Below are 13,312 nucleotides of genomic sequence, written 5' to 3'. Positions count from 1 at the left end.
CAGCTCAGCTGGTATAGTGACTAGGCTAAGAGCTAGGCTACCGAGTAGTTGGGGTTCAATTCCCAATAGGCGCAAGAGTTCTTTTATAAGGTCCAGGCCAGTTCTGGGGCCCACCTATCCTCCTGTACAGTAGGAAATGGCAGGAATGAATATCTCTAAAGTGTGCAGTCACATTACTGTGACAAATCCTAGTCTTATCAAAAATATTTATAGCATCATATGGCAACTTATATGTACTGACATACTTTATAAACACACAGGAAATTTAAATGTGATTGCAGTGTATTATTAACTTTTCTCTCTTTGCATCCAGCACAAAGATCTTTATCCGATCACCAAGGACCCTTTTTGCTACTGAAGATGCATTCCAAGCAAAGAAGCATGACATAGCTACAATTATTCAGAAGATTTGGAAAGGCAGACTCCAGCGTCAAGAGTATCTAAAAATGCGAGAGGCGGCCATTACTATTGAGAAATGGTCACGGCGATTCCTTGCACAAAAAGAGGCTGAAAGAAGAGACAAAGCTGTCCATATCATCAGAAAGTAAGTCATGCCACTGCAGATATAATGAAGACAATTATCTTATTTTTGAACTGATATATTTTTAATTATTTTTATAGTCTCTGTCTTTGAAATACAGCATGGTAAAATATTCAGAGTGATTTTCTTAACATGTTTTTTAATAATGTACTGAAATATTATATGTACATGTAGTAAAGAATAACAGCGGCACGCACACAGGAAGAATACACAGGATAACACCTATACAGTGTGGAAACAAGAACTAGCCGCTGCAGCACTTTAGACATAGGGCGAGTAACCCTAACAATTTTAAATTTAAAATTTAGAAAAATTTTAAAGGATTTTAAAATTAGAACTAAAGATTTTATAGTGCTATTACAGGAATGTCAAAATTAACGTGTATAAAATAATCTACAAACCAGACAGATTCAACAAAGTAGATGTTGATAATAACAGGGAAAGTGTTTTAAATGTTAAATTTTGGACTGGGTGCAGTGTGACAGCAACGTCAGTGTTATACACCTGATGATGGCCGTCTGAGGCCGAAACATGTAGTGTAGGGGAGCAAGATCAAGGACACATAATATATTGTTTGCACTTGGGATGGAATTTGTATCATTTAATGTACTGAAAGTACAGAATGAACTTAATATGCTTGATCCATAATGGTTACTGGAATGCCTAAACACATTTGTTTACAATTTAAGAAGTAGTGCCTGTACATTGCTTTATTGCCACTTGGACAGACACACCATTAAAGAACACAAATGGACGAAGGAGATTGGCAGCAGTCTGTGGAACCCTGGGAAACTATGATTTAGATTGAGTCCTTGTATATGGTGATAAATTTCAGAAACATGTGGCTTTGTTTGCAGCTTCATAAAAGGTTTCATCACGCGAAATGGTCAAATCACAGAAGTGAACAAAGCATTCGTGGAGTTGGCCAAAGCTCAGTATCTGATTCGCCTCTCTAAGAACCTTCCTACCTCATTGCTGGACAAATCCTGGCCACCTCACCCTGTAGTGTGCAGAGAGGTAATTACACACCACTTATCAAATGTTTCCATGGAAAATAATCCTATACAATTTGGCTATTTCAAGGCTTAACAAATCCCAAGTACTAGTTCACTGGGGCACATAAACTGTTCATTATGGTGCCTATATTTTCAGGATATATTTCTAAAGCTTCTGTGTATTCATGTATGGAACTTTCAAGGTTTTTGGTTTTAGTTCTGTTGTGCAGAATGAAATTCCAGCCAGTCACAGAAACTGAAGCCTTTCTGTTCAAACTACACAGTCAGTTGGCAGAAACGTATGGAACATTTTAGTTAGCATGTGTTTTGAAATCGGTGTGCCCAATTTACGTTGCTTCAGACACATGCCAAATTATTATTTTTATATGTATGAGGAGCATTCCATATATAATTCCTCCTATTTTTTTTAATGAAAACTACAACCGATACAGAAAGTATAATAATGCAGATAAATAGAGCAAGATTTCAGCTACTTACAGCTATTTTTCCACATAATCACCACCATTCGTAATGCACTTATGCCATCGATGAACAAGAGCCTGTATGCCATGCCAGCAGAGGCTAGACACTTTCTTACAGCTGCAATGACAGCATCATTGTCTGGAAAATGTTGCCCATGTAGTTCATAGGCCCAAAGAGATGGAAGTCTGAAGGTGCTAAATTGGGGCTATAAGGTGGATGTGGCAGGACAGTCCAGGCAAACTTTGCAATGTGCGTGGTGGTCACCAAACTGGTATGGGGTCTAGCATTATCATGTTGCAAGCGAAACGTTGTCTGCTTCTCTGGCCTGACTCAGGAAATGCGGGCTTTCAGCTTAGTCAGCGTCATCTTGTAGCGTTCAGAATTGACAGTCTCACCAGGCTCCAGGGAATCCAACAAAATCACACCCCGCCTATCCCAAAAGACCGTGCACATCACTTTCCCTGCTGATGGCTGTGTCTTGAACTTCTTTTTTCTTGGGGACTCCAGATGTCGCCACTTCATGTACTGTCTTTTGGATTCCGGATCGTAGTGGTGACACCACGTCTCATCTCCGGTGATGATGCTGTCCAGAAACTTGTCACCTTCAGCCTCAAACTGGTGCAACAGGTCCTGACAGACTTCCATTCGATGAGTTTTGTGGTCCTGTGTAAGCATCCGTGGGACCCACCTGGAACAAACTTTGCAATAATCCAGCTTTCCCAACATCATTTCCAATGCATTACAGCCAATATTAAGCCGTGCACACAGTTATCTGGTTGTTATCCACCCTTCTATATGGATGAGCTGATCGAGGCACTGTTCATTGTGAGGAGTGGCAACTGAGCAGGGATGCANTTCAGCCTCAAACTGGTGCAACAGGTCCTGACAGACTTCCATTCGATGAGTTTTGTGGTCCTGTGTAAGCATCCGTGGGACCCACCTGGAACAAACTTTGCAATAATCCAGCTTTCCCAACATCATTTCCAATGCATTACAGCCAATATTAAGCCGTGCACACAGTTATCTGGTTGTTATCCACCCTTCTATATGGATGAGCTGATCGAGGCACTGTTCATTGTGAGGAGTGGCAACTGAGCAGGGATGCACAGGGCATGGCTTGTTGTGCACTTCACTTTTGCCACTGTTGAAACGCACTACCCACCGCCTCACTGTGCTGATATCCACTGTATCATCTCCGTACACCTTTAGCAAGTGTTGATGGATGTCAATGGGTGCAATTTGTTTGACAGTGAGAAATTCAATAACACATCTCTGTTTCATATGCACTTCTATGTCAGACACCCTTTTGGTAGACTGCTCTGCTGTCGCTATCTGTCGCATGACAACCAAACTAACTGTACATTGGCGGGAAGGTTCAACCTTTACTACAAACCACAAAAATCCAGCTCTGACGTTACATATTAACACAAAAAAATAGAAGGCATTATATATGGAACGCCCTTTGTACATTCAGTCTTCATAAAGAATTTGAATTTAAATAACTTGTAATGCAGTGATGTGGTACTGAACTATCAGGAGTACCTATACAAAGACATCTTTTGTCACAGCATAACATTTCTGTGCTTTGTTGGTTTCCTTGAATGTAATTTTGAATCTTTGGTGAGGTACTTGGATCCAGTTGAAATTGATTGTGAAAATAGGCAAAATATGCTCGTGGTAACTGTTGGACAGGAGGGTGAGTGGACCCCAGATCAGTTCTGGGCAGAGTGATAAGGGGAGACATACTCCTTCATTGGCACTTGGAGTGAATCATATAGTCAGCAGCCAGCCATATTACTGCTCAGATTTGAGATGTATATTGTGGTGAAAATTTAAATTATGGTCTTCCGGTATACAACACCATGTAGTCTTGAAGGTGGGTACCACCACTTTAGAGGAACCTGCTGCCCCCACTTTCAGGGCAGAAGTAACAGTGTCATAACCCAAGCAATCACAATCTAAATCACATTATAAATTTAATATATAATCTCAAAGAAGATAAAGATAATAATCATGATTTGTGCTTTCTCTCTTGAACTACTGTATTTGTTAGGCATCCACACTCTTACATCAGTTGCATCGAAGATGGCTCTCAAGGAAATATCGCTTGGCACTGAGTCCTGGGCAGAAGAGACAGTTTGAACTCAAAGTGCTTGCAGAATCAATTTTCAAAGGTATTAATCAGTATTAATTATTATTCATGACTAAAATTTTAGGACAAAATAACAGCTAACTCTTCAAGAATACACCTGAATCATGGAAACAGTCATTCTATTTCAATGTGACTTCTTGTACATTACTCTATGTCTTCATATAAAATAATAACTGCAGTAGATGATGTAATTGAAAAGTTTGCATGTTTCTTTTCAGTTTTATTAGGGATTCCCAGTATGAAATTTCCTGAACTTCCATTTATTAAGGATGTACATGAGGTAACATTGAGAACCAAGCACAGTTTTTATAGGCATAAAATGCCTGTCACTCTAAGGAGGGATCTTTGGAAACATAGTGTTCAGAAAAGTAGTTGACCTAGGGGGTACAAAGCATCAACAGGCTGGAGAAAATTTTGAATTCATATGTGTCTCTGGCTGTAGTTCACAGGCTGAATAAGTCAGTGTAGCAGTAACAATCTAGACCAGTGTTTCTCAACCGCCAGGCAGCGGCCCAGTACTGGACCCTGGCATGAATTATACCAGGCACATGTCTTTGAGAAAAAGAATTTACTGGGCTGCGGCCTGACAGAGGTTCAGAACCACTGCCCTAGACTCATATTTTGGAAGTGCTTGGTTCGAATTTTGGCCATGACACTAGCTATCCTGACTGAGGTTCTTTACAGTCTTTTTCAGTAACCTCCAGAAAAATGCTGGGAGAGCACTGCTTCCTTCCAAATCCTTTCCAGTTCATCATCATCATCCTACTATTTGATGCCATATAATCTACCTTCTTTATATTTATTCAAACTATGCTTTAGCAGAATAACATATTAATCTTACTATTTTGTACATGAATGAAATCTATAATAAAATATGAACGACAGCTCATACATACATAATTATACAAACATGCACACAACTTTGCAATAATACATGATCTTATATACTAAGAGATATTAAATTTATTTAGTGTACTGTCAAGGTTGCGAAACTCAGAGTTAAATCACAATGTAATATCATATAATTAAATATTTTTAAATTTCAGATAAGAAGAAATCATATCCCCAGAGTATAGGTCCAAGATTTGTGGATGACAGACTCACAGAGGAACAGAAGGCCTTACGGCAGACTTTTCAGCAAAATCACCTCAATGGTGACAAAATTGTGGTGAGTGCTTCAGCAGAAAACATTGTTGCATATATCTTGATATACTTCTTTACAGCCTTGAAACAATATGAAAGAATTGCATGTCATAAACAAATACAGATGAAGTGGATAAAGACAAATGGCAGATCATGGCACTGAATTGTGAAACCATGTGCTATGTGAAGAATGGTAAGAGGAAGACAGAGATGTTGGAATGGGGGTTCAATGGCTGTATGAGCATGATGTTCCCTAATGTGTAAAGACATAAATGAATATGCTGTAATTTACTTTGAGCACATTTACTATCATTCGTAAGTTCAAGTACTTGAGAATGACAGTGATAAATCAAAATTATATTCATGATGAACTTAAGAGGAGATTAAATTCAGGGAATGCCATAAGAATTTTTGTGCTCCTGCCTCTTATTCAGAATTGTAAAGATCAAAATAACAACTATACTATGCTTTAGCTGTTTTTTAGATCAATGTAAATTTGGTCTTTCACTCTACAGAATATGCACAAACTGAAGGTTTTTGAGAAAAAAGGTGCTAACAAGAATACTGGGCTCAAAAGTAAGAGGAAGAGGAAGAAGATGGGAAAAAATTGTGTAATGAGAAGCTTTATAACCATCTTCACCAAATATTTTTAAGGTGGTTAAATCAAGGAGGATGAAATAGACAAGATATGTAGCATACAAGGGGGAAACGATTAATGCACACAAGACTTTTGGCCAGCAAACCTCAGTTTTAGGAACGGGCCCAGTGGTCTGCTTTTCTGAATATGGTACAGTAAACGCCTGGCTATCTGCCATGTGTGGGGAATGGGGTATGTTGGTTACTTGAATCTGCCAGTTGCAAGAGAAAACTCTTACAGAAACACAATACAGAGTTAAAACAACCTGTTTTCTCTTTAGTTCTTTCATAAAAGTCTTCCTAGGCAATATAGCAGAATGAGATCCTATGTGGAAGGGGTCAAATACCTTCACCGTGACCCTGTGAGTCGTAGGAGGTGATGAAAATTGAAGTTTTGAATCTGAGACAGTAAAATATGGTCACTAGTCCCACAGGACTCAGACCCAAGAATCAAGAATGGCTGTGCTAGCAAGGGCCAGCAGCAACTGTAAATGATAAACCCATCTTGTCAGAGAGAGCGCCCAACATCAACAAACCCGCAACTTTCTGACAGTAAAAAGAATCTGGTCGTACGGCCCAGATGGGTGCTTTATTCCAAGACAGACTGACCAATTGACCGTCAGTCATAACATAAGAGTCAGACTCAACAGACTGATGATTGGTGGGTGAAAATATTTAAGATATGTTATAATGCAATCACACATTCACCTAGACCGTACTGTAATGGCACCTGCATGAGTGGCGATGGTGGACAGTGCTTCAGGCTGCTGGCAGAAGTACCACATGCGAGGTGAATGTATGCGCATCACAACTTTGTTTCTGAAGTAACTCCATAAGAATCTTGAAATTTTGGCCAGTTGCGTGAGAATTCCGGATCACAAGAGTTTCTTTGGGGTTCACAAAAGGCGGAAAATTTATTGACTACATGAATAACTATCAGCTTCACAAGAAAGGCAATGCATCATGGAGTTAATTCTTCTTAAGTATGCATATCTTCAGTGCTATATAGTCTAGCTACTGAAAGAATCATCAAATGACCAACAAATAAATAAATAAGCACTTCTGTAGTTGTCTCTGTGAAGTTCAGTATTTTTAATTGGTAGCATAGTTGGTTGAGGCACTATGCTACAAGCCGGAAGGTCGCAGGTTCAAGTCCCAATGAGGTCATTTAATTTTTTCAATTGACCTAATCTTTCCAGCCACACTGTGGCCCTGGGGTCGACTCAACCTCTAACAGAAATTAGTATCAGGAATATTCTTGGGGGTAAAGGGCGGCCGGCACGTAAGGCTGACAACTTTGCTGCCATCTATGAGCCGATTATCTAGAAAATGTAGGAACCTCAACATCTCACAACCTTATGGGCCTCCAAGGCTTGTTACAGGTATAGCTTTACTTGTACTTTTTATACAACAAAGAGTTTTCATAAATGAATCAAATCATAATTCTGTGCTATCTTTACTATGTTGCAGTATGCAACCACAGTGACAAAGTATGATCGTCATGGCTACAAACCAAGGGAACGAGTACTTGTGCTTACCAACAAGCACCTGTATGTACTGGATGGTAAGACTTTCAAACTGAAGCACAATCTTGGACTGGATATGCTCCAAGAACTGGTGGTTACCACTGAATCAGACAACCTTCTGCTGCTCAGGATACCTCCAGAATACAAAAAGGATAAGGTATGATGCATCAATAGATATCAACTCTATCCTGCATATTTACCCTTACAAGTCTTGACTGCAGACTATTTAAAAGATACTGTGTGTTTCATGTTATGATTGGAAAAATGTACTTCTCCAACACTGTAACAAAATCCACTACATTAAGGCTCTTTTCTAGAGAACTAGAGAGACTCATTACTATAGTTAGTCAGTGTCATGCCTACAGATAAACACAGAATGGTTTAGTGCTTGATCACAGATAATTTTAACCTAACAGCTGCAACAAAAACAATGACAACTGGATGATGATAATGATGACAACTCTATCCAAATTTCCATAAAGGTTCTTAGAGCGGCAATGTGAAATCCATGCAATTGGTGGCCACTGCCAAGAGAATTCTGCACTTGCACATGGTATCAACTATCTCTGCTATTCCTCATCAGGAAATATTGCATGCTCATGTTTACTGCTTGTGTTCATCTGGTACAGGAAAATACCAGGCTCCAAAATATTCCTCCACTCATTCAAATTCTGATGTAGCTCACACACTAAGATTTTGTGCACTGAGTCTACATATTCTTTATATAGAATGTTTTAAATGGGAGGGTCATGTCTGTCTGTTCATCCATGCTTCATCTCTGAAACTATTGATGATGCTTGGTACTAGGGATCTGCATTAAATGATGTAAGACACATTTAATTTGAATCTTTATGAGTGCAATGTAACTCCTACATTACATGAAGCCTGAAGTTAACTCCATTTTCTCAAACACAGCTTAGCTAGATCTCACGAAGAATAACAATTATTATTTAAAAAGTTTTCCAATATGATGTTCCTTTAACATAATACAAGGACAGATATATATGACTCTGCAATGTTGTATCTGCAGTTTGATTAGCTTTGTAATGATAGATATATGTCTGTGATAAATGAGCATAATGTTGAGATATGTAAATTTGCAAAGAAAAGAGTATATAAAAAGTGCATGTACTAAAATGGTGATCAGTCTTCAATTCTTGTTCAGTACATCATGCTTTACATGTTTACTGATCCTCATCTCACAATCATATACCATCATGGCTTGGATCTATATTAGGAGGAAACAGACCATTAATTAATGTCATGTCTATACAGCAAGAATCAAGATTTGAGAAAATAATAATATGTAAAGAGTGAAAAAAGTGTTAAAGGTTAACTTTTGCCTGTGCTAACACACCAAGTCATGAAGGTGCACAGGAAGTAGAAACCCATGCATGTTTAACCTGAGCATTAGACAGACACAACTGCTCAAATTCACATTCTTACCACCTTTGCCCTGCGGAAAGAGGTCTCAATACTGGTTAGATAGAAAGATGGACTCCTACAGTTGGTCTGGATGTGATGGAAAATTTAAAAATACTGCCTCTACCAGAAAATCAGAACTTAGTGTTTGTGCCTATTGAGCTATCCCAGTTTGTGGTAAAAGTGGTGACTTGTTCAAATGCAATGTATTCATTCTCATTTCTCAGAAATTTACAAAGAAGGTTATTGAACAATGGCATTCAGTATTCTGCATCAATTCAGTACTGGAAAATGCACACTAATACTAACAAAATAATCTGTGCTTATGGTCCGGTCAAAACATGAAACACTAAACAGGTTGGTACACCTACCATCCAACAGTATATATAATCTTGGGATTGTTAAATAATTCACATACACACAAAAAAGAACAAAAGAGCTTGTGTTTAAAGCATGAGGGGAGATAATTTAGCAAATCATTAACATATATTACTAATTTTAATTTACAGGGGGACTTAATTCTGGAGGTGGGCCACATAATCGAAGCAGTCACCAAGATTGTTGATGTAACAAAGAAAGCACATAATGTAAAAATCATGGAAGCTGGAACGTAAGTTTTTATATTTACAATTTTGTAAAAACAGGAATGTGTTTACCACTCACATGTCTGGAAGTTCATTTGGAGGAGTGCTTTGCAGGATAAGTTACTGAAAACTTCATTCACATAAACTACAATTTCAGTTATGCAACTGATTTGTGATTTGGCCAAGTGCAGATTTGAACAGTGCAGTACCTCAAGCAGTCATTGTTTTCTTGTGCATTGCTGGCACTGGTGCCAGATGGGTGAAGTAGACCCAGCATAGATGGCAGCAACAAGTGTTTTTTCTAAGCCCACTTTTGCTTCAGCAATTCCATCCTCTCCACCAAATGCCCTGGCATTCTTCATAATTTTTCTACTAAATTTTCCATGCATATCTGCAGCATATTTATAATTAAAGTATCAAGTATAAAGTAACCTGTTTTTATTATAGAAATAATTAGGTAAATTATTTTCCAGTTTCCAAGAAATCCCCCCCCCCACACACACACACACACACACACACACACAAATTCATACAAGGATAGACTGTACACCTTGCATGAATCAGTGGTGATTTACTTGGAACTTTCTGTTACAGTATCTCCCACAATCTTATTGGTGGGAAGCAAGGAGTCATTGATATCACAACAGGGACAAGTCCTGCCATTGTTAAGGGTAAAAGTGGCCACCTCCTTGTGGTATGTACTGTATCTTCTTACCAAATTCTCAGTGTAATCATAACAATCTCTTTATTTCTTTAATGTTTTCAGGACATTACAGGCTTGCATATGTGGTAAATTCTTATATGGTATGAACCGTGAACAAGTTAAACATATCGTGTACAGTGGGACCTCTGTCTAATGTCCCTCAGATTAAGGTTCCCTCTCATTTAATGTTACATTTCAGTAATCGCAAGTCAATAATCTCGGTGTTGAATTTCTGACATTAAAAGAGGGCCTTAAATGGGGGATTCACTGCATTATCACTGTGCATAGCTGTATCCTGATTTCAGTTTCTACACGTCACATGATCACATATAACAGCAAACCTTATTTAATGTTAACAAAGAAAAAATAACCTTTCTTTTGTAATTATATATATCCATATATGAGCCAATAAAACCTAATGATTGCCATTCTGACATTATGTAGCAGAGCTGGTAGTTGTTACTAACAGTACCAACAGGCAGCAGTGAGAAGTATACCTATGTTTCAGAGTTACAGTTTTGGCTTTGCCAAAAAGAATTGCACTGTTGATTACATTCATATTCAGCAAAACCAAGGTCTAATGTATAGAGTAGATAATGAAAAGTTCAGTTCAATGTGACATACAAGTTTATAACACTTCAGTCCTCATTCGCCTTACATGTTTCGATTCAAAAGAATCATCTTCAGAGGCGCACCACTACGATAAGGAAACACTGTTACATAAGATAATGTAACAATATGCCCTTTAGATATGACTAATGCTCTCTATATAAATTTTGTTATCACGGTTGGTTCCGATGTTTATCTTATCTTATAGATTGGACAGTAAAGGGGTTATCTACAGAAATTGTAGCAAGGGATGGGAACTGTTTATTTGTTTAAGCGCCCTAACAGGAACAGACATTTAAACCCGCACCAGCAGCGGGCATTTAATTAAACTCCAGCCAGCTCAAGCTTACCACCACTTCAAAAGTCCAGCGTTTAAAGGTTAATATTGCAGTGTACAGACTCACTGCTAGGCAAAGACCTCAAAACCAGCAAAGTATCAGACCTGTTTTTGAGCAATGAGTTAAAACATTATCACGGAAACGAGGTGCATATAACAATACAGTTAACAGTGGAAATGGGGTTGTTTTCTTTGTGGTCTGTGCTGAGGAGTTAAAAAGAAGATAACTGAGGCAACTAAGTTGAGTAGATAGGAGTTCTGTATGGGGCTTGAGCACAGAAGCAGAGGAATAACCATTTTTAACATCCATTACCAAGCAATGGCTAGTGAAGACTGTAACAGACTTAGAAGATAAAGTGTGTCATATAGTGACTTGTGAAGTGCAGAAATGAGTTATATAAATGTGCACTAAATCCGGTCATCAAACCAAAACTCGTCTGTAGCCATACCCCCTAAAGTTGATTATTATAATAATTATGAACTTTATGCTTACAGGTTGCTTCCCCATAAAAATAAGTTGAATGAATACTGTGCTTCTGGCAGTACCGATGGTTTTCAATTGACATGCATTTTAAGGTATCAACTGCAGCACAATGAACTACGTGATTTGTGGAGTGGGGGAAGAAGTAATATTTATCAAAGTTGTGGTCGGATTCAGAACATCAGTATGTTCTAGCAAGGTTTAAATTTTTAATATAAAAAGTTAGTATTTATTTCACAGAATTGTATTTCATAGGCAGCATGTTTTACAGATTACCATTATTTTTGCGACATAAGATTGCCAGTTTTACTTTTTTTTTTTTGCACACTTCCTTGTTGAAATGTGTTTCATATTTCATTTCTATGTCATGTCAAGATTATCTAGTCCTTGCTGAAGCTCTGAGTTTTAGGCCACAGTTTGCCATGGTAAGATAAGTGCCATCATACAAGTGTAATACACGTAGTGAGATAAAAATGCTTTAATGTAATTAATTTCTTGTGATTATCAGTACTTAATTAAATCTGAGTTATTGTTGCATCACAAATATTTTATTTACACATATAAGTAGTAGTTTGTGTGCGCGCGCGCGTGTATATGTGTATATATGTATGTGAACAAATAAAAGGATTAATACAGAAATATTTACAACCTATTTCTGGCAGAGTTGTATGGAAAATACTGTAAACCCCTTGAAAATTCATGTGCTTGTGTGTTTGATAACTGGCAATATCTGTATTTCAGGACATTGTTGATAAATTTCCCCTCCAATAATGTTCCATACTTACTTTGATGAGAGTATGTTTGGAAATAAAGTGCACAAGCATAGATATGAAGTAACAAAGGACTGGAGAAAATTACATATTTAAGAACTTCACAATTTGTACTGTTTGTCTAATTTTTTTATGGTGATTAAAACATCAAGACGGTACAATTCATACCTGTGACACATCCATGATATGAGCAGCATGTTCAGTGAATGGATTATGTTTGTTAAACTTTGTACAAGTAATGGGAGTCCCCATTGACTTCTTAAAAACTACACCCTTTTTGCACTAAAAAAACTGCTCTCATGAATACTTCCTGATATGCAAATGACATCAACATACTGATCACCATTTATACAACAACCAAGTTGAATCACTACAATGCACCACCCAAATTTATAATAGTAAATGTGTATCATAAAGAAGGAAATTCATGTTGTATAAAGTCCAAGTACAGAAACCATAGAAACATTTTATTTTAAATACCAACCAGTCATGGACTAACCAATTAACTTCATGAAGCTGAGACTTTCCTGAGAAGCTGCCAGTTGTGCAGCTATTCAAGAGCTTTTTTATGGAACCCGAAAGTTTATTATGGTGTTCACAAGAGACCTTCACTGGCCCCTATCCTGCACCAGATCAATCCAGTCCATACCACCCCATCCTGTTTCTCCAAGATCCATTTTAATGTTATCCACCCATGTCTTGATCTTCCTAGTGGTCTCTTTCCTCCTGGCTTTCCCAACAGTATCCTATATGCATTCCTCTTAGCCCCATTCATGCTATATGCCCTGCCCAACTCATCCTCCTTGACTTGCTCATTCCAATTATGATTGGCACAGCGTACAAGTAATGAAGATCCTCATTATGTAGTTTTCTCCAACTTCCCATCATTTCATATCTTTTCAGTCAAAATATTCGCCTAAACACCCTGTT

At 37.9% G+C, this 13,312-nt stretch overlaps 1 protein-coding gene across 1 annotated transcript in view; it reads left to right on the top strand.

Moving 5' to 3' along the window:
- LOC111867893 (unconventional myosin IC) overlaps positions 1 to 12,494 on the top strand; it is a 65,182-nt gene extending 52,688 nt beyond the window's left edge. The window contains exons 14-21 of the mRNA XM_023858106.2: positions 314 to 544; positions 1,399 to 1,558; positions 4,073 to 4,193; positions 5,218 to 5,339; positions 7,421 to 7,633; positions 9,408 to 9,508; positions 10,077 to 10,176; positions 11,627 to 12,494. Coding sequence (XP_023713874.1) covers positions 314 to 544; positions 1,399 to 1,558; positions 4,073 to 4,193; positions 5,218 to 5,339; positions 7,421 to 7,633; positions 9,408 to 9,508; positions 10,077 to 10,176; positions 11,627 to 11,641 — 1,063 coding nt within the window. The 3' untranslated portion in view covers positions 11,642 to 12,494. The remainder of the gene's footprint in view (positions 1 to 313; positions 545 to 1,398; positions 1,559 to 4,072; positions 4,194 to 5,217; positions 5,340 to 7,420; positions 7,634 to 9,407; positions 9,509 to 10,076; positions 10,177 to 11,626) is intronic.
- The last annotated feature ends 818 nt before the right edge of the window (positions 12,495 to 13,312 follow it).

This window comes from Cryptotermes secundus, unplaced genomic scaffold, assembly GCF_002891405.2.
Source record: "Cryptotermes secundus unplaced genomic scaffold, Csec_1.0 scaffold111, whole genome shotgun sequence".
Classification (NCBI taxonomy): Eukaryota; Metazoa; Arthropoda; class Insecta; order Blattodea; family Kalotermitidae; genus Cryptotermes; species Cryptotermes secundus.
This window is presented reverse-complemented; position numbering and strand designations above follow the sequence as displayed.